Source organism: Euprymna scolopes, chromosome 4 (assembly GCF_053919585.1).
Source record: "Euprymna scolopes isolate OS-2025 chromosome 4, ASM5391958v1, whole genome shotgun sequence".
NCBI lineage: Eukaryota > Metazoa > Mollusca > Cephalopoda > Sepiida > Sepiolidae > Euprymna > Euprymna scolopes.
The window spans coordinates 89,864,423-89,882,783 of record NC_136485.1 but is presented as its reverse complement, the minus strand read 5'-3'; the positions used below and the strand labels follow the sequence as shown (position 1 = coordinate 89,882,783).

The following is an 18,361-nucleotide window of genomic DNA, read 5'->3' as shown; positions in this document are numbered from 1 at the left end:
TTTCACAAAGAAAACAACCCTTTCTGTTCATTTATTTACCTTTGTGTAATTACTTTATCGTTGTTGTTGTTTAAAAAATAAATGTGGTGCATTTAAATCAGAAGGAGGTGTCGTTCGTTTCATTCCTTTTTTTATTATTTGTTTGGGGCAAGGAAATTTAATCTCACTTAAATTTCTGACCCCTACTACAACCTTTATAAAAAAAATCTATGTTGTAACGGAATATTTTGAAATAAAGGAATTTTGGTAAATATCCAGATAAGCTACAACAGAACACCGACCACTCTAATTTGTTTTTAAATAGGTAATTGAGGTCACTGACAACGAATCTGATAGTCAAACTTGGGGAAAATTTACCGTTTCCATGGTATTATCCCCTGAACCCACGAACTACTTTCCAACAATTTGCAGCTTCCGTTTACGCTATGCGCGTGCGCTGTAGCATAAACGACAGCTTCAACAAGCAAACTGCCTTCTCACATGGCGTACAAATCTTCCTTGGAAAATTTGAAATTAGATGAAAAAGAAATAAAGCAAGAAAAGAAAAGCACACCAAGTTGGGGTGGGGGGGGGTTATTTAATTTTTTTTTCCAGAACATAGAATTTTCTAATTTTCAAAATTACATTATAGCATTTTTTGGGTGGAAAATTTAAAATTAACTGAAAAAGAAATAAAACAAGAAAAGGAAAGCACTCCAAGTTGGAGATGGGGGAGGGTAATTTAATTGTTTTTTTTTTCCTGGAACATAGAATTTTCAAAAAGTAACGCACCGACATTTACCAATTAGAACACTATTTAACATTTTTCGAACATTTTACTGTTTACAAGAGGGGGGGGGGGGCGGGTGTGGTGTTGGCTTCGAAAAATGTTAAATGGTGCTCTAATTGGTAAATGTCGGTACATTACGTACGGAAAAACGGTTAACTAAATTGCAGAAGCACCTATTAAGCCACATAAGTTCTATAATTGAATCCTCCTCTCGCAAAAAAAAGAACGAAAAACATAAAAATGTTTGGTGCTTATGTTTTTGTAAACCGCATTAAAAACTACGTGAGACAAAAAAAAAATGTTGGAAATGTTTTTGTACCAATAATGGTGCATCCCCCCCTGTTTACATTTATCATTATTTATCTGGTTCTTGTATTGAATTTTTTTGTATTTCGTATCTTTTTTGATTCTTAGTTTCGTACATTTTGGGTTTGTACAAAACTCCCTTTAATTTGGAGAAAAGGGAAATGCTAGCTCTGTGATGACGTTACAAGCTCAGCGCGGATTTCGGCTCTTTTGAAATTTCGTCGACGTGGAGATTGAACGTTCATTTCATTGCCTGGCGCTGAAAATGGAATTTTGACGAGCCTCCTTCAAAGAAGAAAACCCGGCAAAAATACCCCGGGTATGCGACGAGGCATGCTTCTGAAAAATATCTACGTGGCTACAGTTTTGCACGTATTTTAGAAGGAGTGAAATTATTTTTAAAAAAGACCTTATTTTACGTGACAAGGAATTTTGGAACCTCCTACAAAGAAGAAAACACAGCAAGAATACCCAGGATATGCGACGCGGCCATACTTCTGAAATCCATCTGCGTGTCTACAGTTTGCACGCAAATGGAGGAGAGAAAATTCTAAAAGGACTTTAAATGAAAAAAAAAAGAAAAAGTCACGTGCCTGACTGGCTTTCAATTTGTAAGTACGCTCCTAAAATTTATTTCATATGTGAGTGTGATTAGGAGATACTATTTTGCACCATATTATTGTATTCTTTCATGGATATGACATCTTCATTATAAGAACCAGTGTTATTTTTTTCATTATATGTTACCTTGACGTTTTTTAAATTTAATGCCCGCAAAGGGAAAAATATGCCACTAACTTTATTGTTAATAAAATCTCTTCTTCGTTTCAAAACAAGACCTTTATATTTTATTCTTTACCCCCCCCCCGCTATTTTTATTTCATACTGTTATTTTTTTTCAGGTTAGTTACTTTAGCGTCAAATTTATCGGGAAGCAAGATAAAATTCCGACAAAAAAAGGTCCCCCAATTTATTGTACTTTTTTCAATTGTAAGTCATTAAAAAAATGTCAGTCTGTAATTTTTTGATTGATACGCCATGTGAGAAGGCAGTTTGCTTGGTGAAGCAAGCTGTCGTTTATACTGCAGCGCGCGCGTAGCATTAACGGAAGCTGCAAAATGGTTGAAAGTAATTCGTGGATTCAGGGGTTAATACCATGCAAACGGTAAATTTGCCCCAAGTTTGACTATCAGATTCGTTGTCAGCGACCTCAATTACATATAAAAAAACAAATTAGAGTGGTCGGTGTTCTGTTGTAGCGTATCTGGATATTTACCAGAATTTCAATCGTTTTAATCTTTTCAAAATCAATTTATTTTAGGAAGTTTCTTTTTCTTGGCAATTCAACTGATAATAGTATATGTTAATTAGAAAAAAAACAAAAACAAAAACATAATAATATTAAATTTATATCAATTTTTTAATTGCAACTTCAAGGTAAGTTTTGTTCAATACGTGTATTTAAATTTAAAAAAAAAAAATTTTTTTTAACTTATTTGAACTTTTATGTTTCACACTAAATAGAAATTCCGATCAATTTAAATATATTTTTATGAAATTACAAAAAAAAAAAAAATAAATGGGGGAGGGCACTTACGGAAACTGCATTTTATATATAATTTCATTCTAAAATTGATAAAAATTGATATCGAAAAATTCACGAAAATCTGACCATTAGTTGATTTTTGCTAGATTTATTAAACATGGGTAATTTTTCACGTTCGGAATACATACTACATGGAAAAGTTATTTTAAAGCGCTAATTATGTAAACACGATTTTCGTGTCGGTTTTTTTATTATTTTCGTACGCTGAATTTAAAAAAAAATTAATACTAGTTTAGGTACTCCTTGGGCGTTGAGTTACATGGCGACCAGCAGAAAAAAATAATAGTCGCTCCCTTAGTCTCCCACCCCATCCGCACGTAACATATTTTATTTACTGACGTTGCCGTAACTAAACGATTATTTGTCACATTTACAAACATTTATTTATTTTGAAAAAAAGTTTTACTCTTTATGAATATTAAAAGAAAAATGTTACTAAACATTTATTAATAATTGCTCACTTTTACAAACATTTGATTTTAAATTTCTTTTTAAATGACGACTTTTATCGACTTTTTTTTTTTTATGGGTATGTTGACAACAAATATCAGTTAAATTTTGTAAATATTCCTCTCCGCCCAAATGGTGTTTATTCCGAAATCCGTTGTTAACATGAAGAGGTTGAGAGTGTTTATTCTGAAAGCCGTTCTTAACATTTGTGGAGGTGGAAGTAAAGAAAATAACTAAATCATTTACTGATAATTTTTCACTTTTACAAATATTTTTAATTTACATGCGCGGATGAACAAATAGTGCGAAAACAAAACGTTTTTGTAATAAACTTCGGGTTTGCAAAATTTAACTGATATTTGTTATCAGCATACCCATCCGCAATTACTATATAAAAAAAAGTCGATAAAAGCCGTCATTTAAAAAGAAATTTTTAATCAAATATTTGTAAAAATGAGAAATTATTAATAAATGTTTAGCAACTTTTTTTCTTTTAATATTCATAAAGAGTAAAACTTTTTTCAAAATAAATAAATAAATAAATAAATGTTTGTAAAAGTGACAAATAATTGTTTAGTTACAACGGCAACATCAGTAAATAAAAAATGTTACGTGCGCATGCATTGACTAGGAAGCGACTATTATTTTTTTCTGCTGGTCGCCATGTAACTCAACGCCCAAGGAGTACCCGAGTTTATTTTGCCCTTCTTCTTTTTAATGGTGCAAAAGTTATATTGATAATATTAACTAATATGTAGGGGGGATGGTAATTCTGTGGTGAATTTTGGAGGTGCCTTAGTTTCCAATAATAACATTTTACAAAACTGAACACCCACTTTGTGATTATCACGTGACTGCTGAATATTCAACGCTAAATAAGGGGTTACGAAAGGAACTTAAAAAAAAAAAAATGCCAAAAATATTCACTCCAAACAAAAAAATTTAATACAAAGATTATTTGTATGAAAATAAATAAACACGTTGTTTATAATTAATTGGCTATAAGTAAAAACTTTTCAATAAAACAATTTTTTAACTTGATGAAAATAATATTTCTGTTTAGTTTAAATTAAATTGGTTTAAATATTTATTTATTTTAAATGATTAATTGATTATAGTTACATTTCTCCTGACGCTAAAATAGGACATTTTGGGGCAAATAAGTAGTTTTCCAATTTTTTTAAATTCACAACAAATAATTGTTACCAAAGGCAAGCAAGAAAAGATAGAAAGAGAGGAGGGGTGGAGAGGGGTAAGAAAGTTCTCTTCGTAACCCCCTCCTCTCTTTTTTTTTTAGACGGGAATTCACTAGTCACGTAAGAGAGTCCCTGTCTTTCTTGATGATGGTCACAAAGTAGGTGTTCAATTTTGAACGTTATAATTGAAAAATGATTCCCAACTATAAGTCATTTAAAAATTAAAAAAATTTTTTTTTTAAATTTGAAAGTTAAGTTTGTAATCGATGACATTAACCGTAAAAAAAGTTTTTTTAAAAATCAAAGATGTAGAATTTAGAGGTTGGGGCGGGGGCAACCTCGTAGATGCCCCCCCCCCACCTAATGCAAAGTAAACAGGTCGAGTTTTTATAGCTGTTATTATTGTTGTAAATTGTACCGAGAAAATTATCTACGATTTTTACTATTATTCATTCATTCATTCATTCATTCATTTTGGTCATTTTTGAAGGTGGAGCTTGGAGCTAACAGTGAGAGAAAGGAAAACAAGAAAGTAAAAAAAGGCGGAGCGTGGTTTGCAGTCGAGTATAAAACGAATCGGACGTTCAAGGGAAGAACTGACCGGTGACTAGTAAGTTCGCAGGAAAGAGAACGTTGTGAAAGAAAAACAAAACAATCCAAGCACTTTCCTCCCGCAACAACAGACCGAGCCCCGCACTTTTTATCGCTGTCAGTGAAGGAAGATCTTAGTGAACATGGCTGTCTCCCGTGTCTATGTAACCCGGAGAATTCCACAGACTGGAATTGATTTATTCAAGGAAAATGGTGTCGAACTAACATTCTGGGATTCTGATGAAGCTATTCCCCATAAAGAATTGGTGAAAAATCTTCAGGGGAAAAACTATGATGGTCTATTGTGCCTACTTACGGACCAGATCGATTCTGAAGTGCTGGATGCAGCTGGTTAGTTTTTTTTTTTTTTTTTTTTTTCTTGTTCCATGTAAAGAATCCATCATGAAACGAAAAATATTAAACGCACCTTTTTTTTCATTTGAAAGTAAATGCAGATTGCAGATTATTGTCGCTAGCAGCGTTTAAAATACGATATTTAATTCCATTCTGATAAAATGATCTAGATTAAACTAAAACACCAGAAACTTGTCTAGGTAGGATAATAGTATAAATCATATTTTCAAGTTAAATTCAACTTTTACGATATTTTTGTTTATAAAATTGTCATGAAAGTACAGAATTACCAAACTCCCTCACCTCTCCATGTTAAGAATGGGTTTCTAAGTAATAACGTTATTATTTCAGTGCGGCAACATAAGTGCATAAGTACCACATTTATTTCTTATATATTTGTTTCTTGATCACTTTCGTTCTGTTGTCCATGGTACAAAATGCCTATTTTTTTCTAAATAATTTTAAACACATTCTCCCGAATAAAAAAATCCTAACCATTGTATTTTAATCGAATCATAAACATTGATCTTAACGCCCCCCCCCCCTTTGTGTTACCTGGTCTATTGTCGTTCAGGTCCCTCTTTTTCTATTCCATTGTGCGTGTCTGTGTAATAAGCTTATCTTCAGCCTGGCGTTGCCAGGGTGTTTGGAGGTGTGTATGTTGAGCCAAAAAAAAAATAAATAAATACGGTCAATTTTTTTAAAATTTGACCCCTATTATGACCCATTAACATTTATTGTTTTTTGGCTCAAATCAAGTTATTAAGTTAGATCCATGTCCAAGGAACCTATATCTAAAATTTCAAGTGTTTAAACCCCAAATTGGCGGAGGAGTTTGGTAGAGTTCTCAAAGGTCAAATCGTTGAACTTTGACCCCTTAACAGCCAAATTTCTGGGCGAAAACGGATTACAAAGATTTTTCCAAATCTCAGTACCATAATTTCGAGTCTGTAGACTGAAAATTGACAGAGCTATTGCGTAGGAAAATGTACATACACACACACACACGTTCACTTTTATATATATTTCGTTTTTTGTTTGTTTGTTTTTTCTCTTCAAGTTACATTCAATTTTTAATTCCATAAATATATTTTTAGGCATCAAGTGTCTTAAGTGTAGATTAATCTGCGACTATTTTATTTTTAATAACTTATGTGATCATTATTGTAATCGATATGTACATATCATTTCCAATTTTCTTTACGTAGTGAAAGTAATTAAAAAAATTTTTTTTACTAAACTAAAACAAACAAACTAACAAACAAACTTAAATATTCATTTAAATTTCGTATCAATCTCTATCTACAGATTTTTGCCATGCCTGTTTATAAATACCTTTCCGGAAAAAGGTATTTTGTTGCTAAGGTTTTCCGACATGCCTACGTGCGGAGAAATGTACATCAAGGTGAAGGTCGTCAAGTCAAGGACGTTGTAGAAAACAGCCGCCCTTTTTGTCGATTGATGACAACTATAAATCATTATAGATATGATTTTTACGAAGACTTCATTGTTTAATTTTAATTCGATAGAATCCATCTTTTTAGCTGAAAGTATGTTAGGTACAATGTCCGTTTTTATTCTGGGTCGCTCTTTATTTGAACAAATTACATAGGATTTCTCATTCCATTAATCGAAGAAATGTATTATTGTTCAAAAAATATTTTCAGAGTGCTTGTTAAGATATAGTCACCAGATCGATTTTTTTAATATATCGTTTTAAACAAAAATGAAGTACTTAAATTGTCATGTCGAAAAGTGTAATATATCCAAAATTACGAAAATTCATTGAGTATTATTGTTTTTAGTAAAAAGAAAAGAAAAATGTCTATCGCTATTGCAACCATGAAGTAACCTAAAATATTCGTTTCGGAGTTATGCCCCCTGTATGTAGACTCCTAGTGTCTATAACGTAAGAAAAATGCAATTTTACCCAATTTCCGTAAAAAATTACTTTTAACTATAAATAACATTCTACTCGACAATTTTTCGTAATTTTTGGATATATTACTATTTTCGGCATGACAATTAAGTAAATATTATTTATGCTTAAAACAACGTATCAAAATAATCGATGTGTCGACTGTATCCCAACAAGCACAAAACTCAGATTAATATTGTATTGAATTTGTTTATGTATTCCTCCTATAACATCACATGCACCTTGCAATTTAGAAACAAATGGCGTTATCAGGGTAAATTAGATCGTCTACCTAAAATATTTGTATTTACGTATAAACCTTGCTTTTTTTTTTTTTTAAGATGTTTAAGTTGAATTAATTTTTTTACCGTAATAAATTGTTAGTTACAAAACTCCATCTTCTCCCCATGTTAAGACTGCGGCTCTAACACGTTATTTGATTAGTCCGTCCACGTCCATTAAGGATCTTGACAATCACGCATCTGCTGCTAGTAGAGGATGGTGGCGGATTAAGCGTCCCTGTTAAACAAGATTCCAACGAGTTATTTGTTTTATTTCAATATTAACTCTAAATATAATAAATAATATCCGTTTTACTTTTAATGAATGTATCACATTTTTTTTTTTTCAAATGAATGGTTTTAGATATTTTGTCAAACAGTTTTTTTCTTCAAATTGTTTATTTTTACCCAATTTTTATAAATATTGTTTTTAAATTATACATAATATTCGTAAATTAGGAATTTCTTTGACGCAGCCGATTAATCTTTTTAGGCAATATCTACTAGATTCGTATCATGTAGCTTAAATTTAATTTTATTTAATGTATGTGAAATATCTTTTTGAAAATGTTAACATTCATTTCTATGAAAATGTCTGTAAATAAGTATATAAAAAATATATCTAAAATATTTATTTGCAAAAAAAAAAAAAAAATCATGATATATTTTGAATTATCTTCAACTTTGTTCACCCCTGTTGACAAAACATTTTTTTTTTCTATTTAAAACAAAAAAAAAACCCAGAAAACTAACTAAAAAGATTGGGTTATCAATTGTTTTTGTTGGTTTCTTTTTTTTTTTTTTTCTTTACAAATCTTCAAGGCAAGAGGTTTGAGGTAAGCTAAGGTTATCCGACAGATTGGTATCTTTACAATGAAGGGGTGGGATTTTGCTACAAGTTTGGTTTATTGTGGGTATTTGCATTGAGGGTGGAGACACAAGTTCGTCACTTTATTTCCATTGGCGCCTTTCTAATGTCCTTGCTTCAATGAAAGGTTAAGGCTGTTTAAAACCGAGGGCAAGGTTACAAATTGCGCCTCCTTGGCCTTCATCTCCAATTCTAACCTCGACCTTGTTTTTCATCAACCTTAACCTTTCATTAAGACACACGACATAGCAGAAATGAATGGAAAACGTTTAATGCATTTTAATGTTAAATTTCAATATTTAAAGAAAATAATCTTGCTCTTTTTCTTTTTTTTTTTTTTCAGTCTAACTTTTTCAAGCAAATTTAGAGAAACATTCTTAATAGGGCGGACAAAAAAAAAAAAAAAATTGAACTAAATAATGATTACTTCCGGAAAGAATTACTACGTGCCCCAGAGTAGTATAAACACTCTTAACCTCCCCACGTTAAGAACGGCTTTCGGAATAAACATCTCAAACATCGAAAGCCGTTCTTAACATAGGGAGGTTGGGGTGTTTATACTACTCTTTTAGTTTTTTTTTTTTTTTTTAATTTCATGCTTCGATCCAAAATTTAAAACTGATTACTCCCTCCGATTTTGACGACAGGTGCCCGAAAAAAATGGCGTTACCATTTTTGGCGATAAACTGTAGAAGTACCAAAGATGGCCACGATGTCTTTGCAGACTCGATAATCACTTCAAAATAAGAAATAAAACAAAATGGTGCTAGAAATCCATCCAATAAATGTTCAGATACTCGTCAGTTAACAATTAGCATCTTTACTTTCAAATGCAAGATCCAGAAGCTTCCTTTTGAGAACAGAATTTCCCCACATTAAACAGATTTTATCTTTTTCTTCCTAAGACGGCAAGTGACTAAGTGAGCAAAAAATATTAGACTTGGGTTACGACGTTTTTCAGTGTCTCATTCGATTTGTAGTTTGGAAATTAAGATATAACAAAACAGATAAAAAATAAAGATAATTTAATCGCTTTTCTATTTTTGTTTTTTTGCTAATATAAAAATCGATTAAGCACTGAAAACTAAAAAAAGGTTTGTTTTTAATCCAACAATTTTGAAATTCATTACAAAAAAGTAAATACTGAAATCTCATTCAAAAAATTCAGAATTTCAAAACTAAAAGGAGTCTACAATCTTGTAAGCTTATAAATGTGTACGTGCCTTAAGATGTGAACTCGTCCACGTAGTAGTAGGTTATGGCCATTTGTAACCTCGCCCTTGGTGTTTTTTTTTCAACAGCCTTAACCTTTCGTTGAAGGACACCATATGGCAGAAATATCAATGGAAACCAAATTCATTTGAAAATTTCACAAAAATAAAAATTTTGGTTGGTGACTCGATGAAAATAGAATTTAATTTTAAACATCGTTTTCGTTAAAAACTTACGAGCGAAAAATGTTGCATCAAAAAATTTTTTAATTTATGTATTTTTTTTTTAGTATCAATTTTTTTCACTTTTTTGTTTTGTTTACAATTTTCCTATTTCTGATTTCGATAATTTTATCGAAAATAAAGGCAGCAATTAGTTTTCAGATTCTTTAAACGGGTGAGTATATAATAAGTTATAAAATATATATGGCGTAGTAGTAGTAGACACACAGATCTTAAGATGTGTTATATTGCGTTGTTTGCTTATGGAGTTGGCTTCAACTTTTTTTGGTTTTTAACACTATATTTATTTATTTTTTATTTATTTATTTATTTTCTGAAATCTCGTTAATGCCATCAACAAGAAACGGTCATTGGCCGATGAAGACCATGGTCAAGGTCAGTTCTCCAAATGTACAGGAGTTCGGACGAATATAATTTGATTCTCTAGAGTGATGTATATAAATATATCTTCAGGGAGAAATTTGACATTTTAAACTAAATTTTTCTATGAAGATTATTTACGGGCACTTTATTTTAAATTGGGATTATTTTAGAATAGTTTGATTTACTTTAAAAGATTTTGTGGAAAATAGTATTATTTTTACGATATATATATATATATATATATATATATTTGTAAACTACTTATTTGCTGAAAATTTGAGTGATATATACGTTTTCAGCATACCCGAAAACATACAAAAGTCGTCATTTTAAAGGAAAATGTGAAGGTGGAAACTAGGTTTACTATTTTCTAAAATAAGCTTTTCTAAGTAGCTCTAAAATAAATCCAATGCGAAAAATATTCAGCAGCAGCAGCCTTATTTTCAATGTGAAGGTTAAAAAGTTCAAGGTTACAAGTATGCGCTTGCCGCTTCTACACTATTGGTACGAAATTTCGAAAATTCTAATACTGAATTTAACATGAAAACAATGGTATCTACGTAGTCCTCGTATTTTTCAGATGATTATATCAAAAAATTACGAAAATTTATTGAAGAAAATAAAAAAGTAGAATTTGAAAACGACCGTACACACGAGTTACAAAAGCGAGGTAATTTCCCGTTTTGATTTAAACAAGATTGCCGAAATTTTTCACCTGCTACCACGATTAACGTATTTATTTGCTTCCCCACGAAAGCAAATTGGGCACAAGGCCGTTTTTAATGTGGGGGAAAAACCAGCTCCTCTAAAAGTAGGGTAAAAAAGGGGCACTCTGGTTGTGATCAAAAATAATAATTGTCCCAGTATAGAGGGTTTCCAGCATCTGCAGAACAGATACTACACTTTGAGATATTAAATTTTTTATTCACAGGAAAAAAATACAATTGGGAAAATGAACAAAAAACTTAGGCACAAGGCCAACTCAAAAGAAGGGGGAATGGTGAAGTTGGTTGATCGATCTCGTCTCTATTGCAAATTTTAAAAGATTTTTCTCTCGGCCAGCATCTTTTATCATGGTTACCCTTTTTAAATATGTATTTATGTGTGTGTGGTGAGAGGGGGTGTTCTTACTTAAACCCAATTTTAAAACATTTTTTATTTATATCAAAAAATACAAAAAAGATGACAATATTAATAAAATTTCATTTGTGCCGAGGGACATGGGGGGGGGGGGAACCTGGCCCGAAGGCCAAGAACAACAGAAAAAAGGCAAGCATTGTATTTCGCCTGACGTACACGAGTGAGGCCGGCCATCTAGCGAAATATGCATCGGCTCCGATGTTATACGCAGTTCGTTCGAGGGAGTGTTTATTATTCCGAAAAGGAAAGAAGTTTGGCCTTATTTTTATTTTATTTTTATTTTGGCTTGAACTTTGCGTTTTTCGGATTTTTTTTGGGGGGGGGGGAGCGTGTTTGGTGCTTGATGAGGAGTGTGGACCCATGAGCAAACGTTTGCTTTCCACGGTCCGGCGGATCCGCTCCCTTAGCAGACATTCAACAACTAACTTATATCGGACTTATATCTAAACTAAAAATTATATCTAAACTATAAATTATATCTAAACTAAATTTCTTTAACTTTTTTCGTGCGCTGTTTTATTTCCTTTCACAACTACATTTCTTTCACTTTTTTTTATAATAGAGCGTGTTTTCTGTTTTGACTTTTTTTCTTTGAATAAATTTCATTTATATTTTTATTTTGTGCTTGTTTTTATTTTATTTGTTCATTTTAAATTTATTTTTATTTTGAAAACCTGCGCATGTCTAAGGGAGCGGATCGTGGAAAGCAAACGTTGGCGCATGGGTCCACACTCCTCAAGTGCCGTGTGTTTTTGTGGATACTTTTGTTTGGCCGTTTATTTTTGGTGAAGTAGTTCCGGCAGATGAGCCTCGTTTTGACATTTGGAAAATTTAGGTTAATAACCGGTGGAGCTGCCGAAAAATAACCCTTTTGAATGAAGATGGATATAAACAATATTTTTTAAATTTCTTAATTTTATTTAAAAAGAAAATGTAAACATATAAAAAAAATATTTTAGAAAATAATTTCTTAATTTTAAATAAAAATTGATTGTATAGAATTTTTTAAAAATAATTATTGAAAAATATTGCAAAGTATTTATATAGTTGGTTGGTTCTTTGTGGAAAATAGGGGCGCCTGAAGCCTCTCTCCTAAAATGAAAAAAAGCTTTAGTGTTTTTACTGTTTTAAAGCGCTTTTGCACAACTAGTGGCTAAAACAACAAGGGCGCATCATGGCAGAAATTCTTCAGATGGTGGTCGAAAAACGATTTTCAGTCGCCATATTAGTAATATGGCATATTACTTCCTATTTACTTGCCTCCCCACGAGAGCAGAGTTAGACACAAGGTCAGTTTTTAATGTAAAGAAGTATTTATTACTAAAAAAATGAAATGGTGAAATATAAAAGCAAGTTAAGCTAAAAGTAAAAAAAAAAAAAAAAAAAAAAAAAATTCAAAGAAATTTCGAACATTTATTACTATAAACATAATTAAGTGAAACATAACGAACAAGTGAAAATAAAATAAAAATAAGTAATTTCAACCAAAGGCAAGATAAGTCAACGTAAAAAGGAAAACGTTTTTTTTTTAAACAGCAAAGTTCAAATGTTTGTTTGCATAAAGCAGTTCAACAATTTTTTTTTTTTTAATTTGCTCATGCGTTCTGTATCCATCATTCAAAGGGTCAATAATGGTAGAAACACCAGTGTCACATTTCACGTGACCTAACTTCAGATTTTTCAGAACGAGGCTCGTCTGTTGGACCTACTTATCTCAGCTGCACCAAAAAAACAAAACAAAACAAAACAAACCTACTCGACGAGAACACGACTGTTTTTTAATTAGATTTTCACCCCAAACAAGGCACATTGCCACTTTGATGTAGAGAGCTACTATCAGGGACATAAGCTACAGGGGTAATATGTAGGGAGTTGGGCAGCAAGATGTCGGTTCACATTACACTTGAACTTCTGCATGTCAGTACAGTTGGAAGCAGGGACCCGGAAGGAATTCCAAAGTCTAGCGGTTTGGGGAAGAAACTACTGGAGTAGAAGGCTCTCTTACATCTAGGGATCTCTACTGTGAAGGGGTGGGATCTAGCTGCTTGTCGGGGGTATTTACGTCGAGGGGGCACAAGTGTTTGATGTTCGTCGGAGCATTCACCATTAAAGTACTTCTAGAACAGGCAGAGGGATGCAACATTTCGTCGATGGGACAGAGGCTGAAGCTTAGATGACAGTTCAGAACCTATTTGGTTGGTGACTCTCTTTTGAACCTTGTCTAGGTGTGAGAAACTAGAAGCAGATGCACCAGCCAAATATGACAACAATACTCCATACATGGGCGAATGGTGGCCTTATAGAGGTACAGGATACTTTTGGGCGTTAATAGCTTTCTAGCACAGTAGAGAGAACCCACCTTCTTCACAGCGGTCCTGACAATGCTCTCAATGTAATTGTTCCAACTCATGTTTCCTGTGAACGTTAGGCCGAGGAGTTTAAAAGATGTACTTTCAGATAGTTTTTGGCCATTGCTATTGGTGATAGAGAAGGTTTCTTGTAATTATTGAAGGAAACAAGTTTAGTCTTGGTAGCATTGAATGTGACCGTCCATTTTTGTCCTCATTCCACCACAGATTGGAGGTCATCCACTAGTCTTTCTGCCATTTCTTTAGATATGTGTTCATTTGTTTTCCTGTCATGTCTGTTATAGGGCATGGTGTCATCAGCATATATACCCATCTCACAGACAATTTTGTGAGGGAGGTCATTTATGAATATTAGGAATAATAGAGGTCCAATGATTGACCCTTGAGGCACTCCCGCATTTATATCATATTGTTTAGATGTATGACCGTCGGGGACAATCTGGATTTTCCTCTTATCTAAGAAGGTTTAGTACTTGTACAGTTTAATTAAGACATTAAAAAAATGAAAATATCAAAAAAAAAAAAAAAAGTTTAAATTGTATGTATCCGTTATGGAATGAAGTTTTCCGAAAATAAATTTCAATTAATTTCAAGTTTTTTTACAGCAAAAAAACAATTTATGATACCGAGCAAACAGTCCAATTTTTAGGAAGAAAAGCTAGTATTAAAGATGGGGAGGGAGTGTCGGCGCTTTACATTGAGTTATCTCCCCATGGCGTGTTCACAAAATTCCAAGATGTCCGCCTTGAACGCGCTATCATAAAAACGTATTTTTCCGCTTTTACAAAAAAAAACAAAAAAAAAACTACTCGATTAAATTAATTTTTCACTTTTTATCAAAATTTTTCTATTGGTTCAATTTTTACGATATTTTCAGGTTCAATGTGAAATTTTATGCTCTTTCCAATAAACCGAATATAATATTCTAGACAAGCGTTTTTTTTATTTTTATTTTTTTTTAAAATTCACCCCCCCCCACCATTTTGAAATGTCTATTCAAATGAAAATTAATTTTCTGACCTAAGTTTTATATATCACAAATTGAAGATAAAAGATCAATAAATAAAATAAGCTAATTTAAAGCAAAAAAAGAAGTTATTTGCAAATTTACCTGTAAAGTCCAAAGTTTAAAACCTTTTTTTTTTTTTTTTTTTTTTTTGAATCATGTTGATTTTTTCTTTCTTTTTTTCTTTTTTTTTCAAGTGAAACCTTATGTTCTGGTTCGATTGTTAAGTAAATATCGGGCACTGACGACAATTTTTTTCTATTTCATTCAATGTTTTATTTATATATTTTTTATTTTTTTTTAATATCTACAAAAAAAAAAAGAAATTCCCTCCATAAAGAAAAAATAAAATATATTAAATCAACTCATTTCTTTAAGAGAATAAAAAAAAAAAAATGGAAAATTGGTAGAGCGGATTGTTTTTAAACGGCTAAAACTGATGAGTGAAATGTAATCATTTTTCACGTACGGTGACTAATATTGACCAACTTTGTAGTTGGAATCAAATATCAGAAATACAAAAGGGGGATAAAGACAAGTTATTTATACTATCTTTAGGCATCCATATTTAATGAGTGGAAAAAATAGGAGCAAGACTGCTTTTTTTAACAGCACAAATGAGTTACAAAAAGGTGGTTTTCCGTGACTTTTGCTTAAAAATATCCTTTATTTTAAAAGTACATGGAATATACAATATAAATATGGATAAATTCTAATAAATGAAGAATGGAAATACCCATTGCTTAGTAATTTTTTATAGGTAAGTGATTTTTTAAAAAATTTATAGATATTTATTATATTTAGATTAACTGACAATTCATTGAATTTCATGAAATCTTTTTTAAAGAAAACCGATTTAAAAAAAAAACATGTATATTTTTCGATTAAACCTTTTATTATTTTAAAATTTCGTCTTTGCTCCTTTTATTAAAAAATAAATTAGGGTTTCAAATTACATTATTCATGCTGTTATAAGCTTCGAAACAGCGAGTCTATTTAATCAAATGTTTATCCACTACTTTTTCTAATGGCGACTTTTGATACTGCTACATATGCACTAATGTTACCGATGTAGCAAGATTCCGGGTGATACCAGATGGTCTTGCTTTTCAAATAGAGGAAGAGAAGGTAGGAGAGGGAGTGTGATATTTGATCAAAAAAAAAAAATGTCCCTGGGACTTTATCAAAAAGGAAATAATAGATAATAGTTGTTCTTTAAGCGGTTTTAATTTCCATTTTGTACTTATGTAGCGATAAGAAGAGGCAAAAATGTCCATAAGAAATAAAATATTTCAATGGAAAAAAAAAAATAAATATGATAATGAGATTCTTGAGTTTGGCAGAAAACAATACAGGATCGTTTTGTGGTTGAGTTTTGAAAGAATAATTCAAATATTATGGAAACAATGACTTGGTTCAAAATGTCTGCTTTGGTGTCTGGGAAATGTTGTCATTTGGATCCACCTGTTATATTAAACTACCAGGCCACCAAGCCAGTGATAAGTTAGTTGGACAGATAAATAAATAAATTGAACCTAGGGAGAGATATGGTCATGAAAGAGAAGGAAGAGGTTCACAAGAAAAGAGAAAATAAAAAGAATATAAAATAAGGGGATAGAGAAAGAAGTTCACGAGAGAAGAAAAAGAATAAGATAATGGGATAGAGAAAAAAGAGGCCCAGAGAAGGAAGAGAGGAAAAGTGGTCTTCCAATGACAGAAGGAGGAAGAGGCCAGTTTTATAAAAACGGTTGTCTTTTTAGAATTAGGGTCTTTTTACTGGCTGGCATCGAGACATCCACATCACTCTCACCCCGCCTGGTGGGGGGGGGGGGCGAAACCCTCATAAGAGCTAAGTTGAAAAGCTCTTGTTCTTAGCTGGGGAATCAACTAGATAAACTTAAGTTATACAACTTGCATCATGAAGCTTGGATCAAAGAATTCGACTTTAAACAAGTGTAAAATGATTTATAAATAATTATTTTGTTTGGTTTTTACGAAAATGAACCAGAGTTTTTCTTTGTTTCTCAATTGCCGGCCTGAATGAAGATGCAGTTTGTTTCAGGTATGCCCTGACGCCAGATGATGGAAACAGACTGGGTCCAGCATGAAGCCAGTGACAGCTGAAGTGGACGATGTTGCTACACGGACTTAGGGTCATGCACGTTTCGCGTGCCCTGAGCAGCAGATAGATATTTTCCAGTGACCGGTGAGAGTCTGGTCACCCTTGAAGGGTCCACCACTAGACGAGTAAGAATGTAACCCTGCTGGGTTGCATCTATGGTCCTGTGAGCAACGAACACGGCCAGAAGTACATCACAAGTATGCTCCCGTGAACCAGGATAGCGACAGATGTGGCCTAGCCCCGGACAATAGAGGAGGTTAGGGTTATACCGACAGAGGAGGTTAGGGTTATACTGACATTTTTTTTTTTTTTTTTTTTTTTTTTTTTTTTTTAATGGTTTAATCCACTATGTTTGAAGTGTTTCTAATGTTTTTAAATGTTTGGAACTTGGGCCCATACCGGCACCGTTAAATCCGGTTTTAAAAAAATCAATAACAAAATAATCCGAAAATCGCAAAGTTCAAGCCAAATTTAAATTTATATCCCCCCCCTAAAAAAAAAAACATGGTCAAACAAAAAATATCCATCCAAACAAAAAAACACTGCCAAAACAAAAAAGAAAAAACAAAGTATCCATCTCAAAAACAAAAAAACACGGCCCCAAAAAGATATCTATAAAAAAAAAAAACAAAAAAAAAAACAAGGCCACACACGCCAAAATTTCTTTCCTTTCCGGAATAATGAATCCTCCCTCGAACGAACTGCATACAACATCGAAGCCGATGCATTAGCATTGTCAGAAGCTGCCATTATAAACTAGTGAATAAACATTTGATTTTATAGACTCTCTGTTTCAAAGTGAAAATGTAATTTCAAACCCTAATTTTTTTTTTAAATAAAATAAGCAAAGACAAAATTTTAAAATAATGAAAAACACTATTTTTTTCTTTTCATCGGTTTTCTTTAAAAAAGATTTCACGAAATTCAACAAATTTTAACTTAATCAAAATCTAATAAATACATATAAATGCCAAAAAATCATTTACCTATAAAAAAAACTAAGCAATGGCTGCTTTCATTCTTAATTTATAAGAATTGTCCATATTTATATTTTATATTCCATGTATATTTTTAAATAAAAGGATTTTTTAAAGCAAGGGTCCCAGAAAATCGCATTTTCGCAACTCGTTATCTGCTATTAGACAAAGTGGTGTTGCTTCGACTTTTTAACTTGTCAAATATGGAGGCCTCAAAGGGACATAAATAATTATTTCCAAAACGTAAAAACACCATTATACCAAATACATTTCAAAAGTAATCTCGATAGTAACTATATGAAGAAAGAAACATTTAATTTATCTCCTTATCTTCCCTTTGTAATTAATTAGATATTTGAAGTCAGTAAAGTTGGTGGATATGTGTTACCGTACATAAAAAATGATCACATTTCACTCATCAGTTTTCGCCGATTAATCACTCAACATTTTTTTTTTTTTTTCTTCTATCAAAGAAATACATGAGGTTTTGATTTAGTATATTTTATTTCCTCTTTATGGAGTGAATTTTTGTTTTTAAATATCTAAAAAAAAACATTGAATGAAATAGAAAATTGTCATAATTCTACAAAA

The 18,361-nt window shown here is 31.9% G+C and overlaps 1 protein-coding gene across 2 annotated transcripts in view; it reads left to right on the top strand.

The window, feature by feature from the left end:
- Window positions 1–18,361, top strand: part of LOC145268817 (glyoxylate reductase/hydroxypyruvate reductase-like) — a 106,026-nt gene that overhangs the window by 81,836 nt on the left and 5,829 nt on the right. The window contains exon 2 of one of the 2 annotated variants that reach the window (XM_080124464.1): window positions 4,818–5,269. In XM_080124464.1, coding sequence (XP_079980590.1) covers window positions 5,062–5,269 — 208 coding nt within the window. In that variant the 5' untranslated portion in view covers window positions 4,818–5,061. Of the gene's footprint in view, window positions 1–4,791; window positions 5,270–18,361 lie in introns of those variants that run through there. The other variant, XM_080124456.1, reaches the window with a different exon arrangement.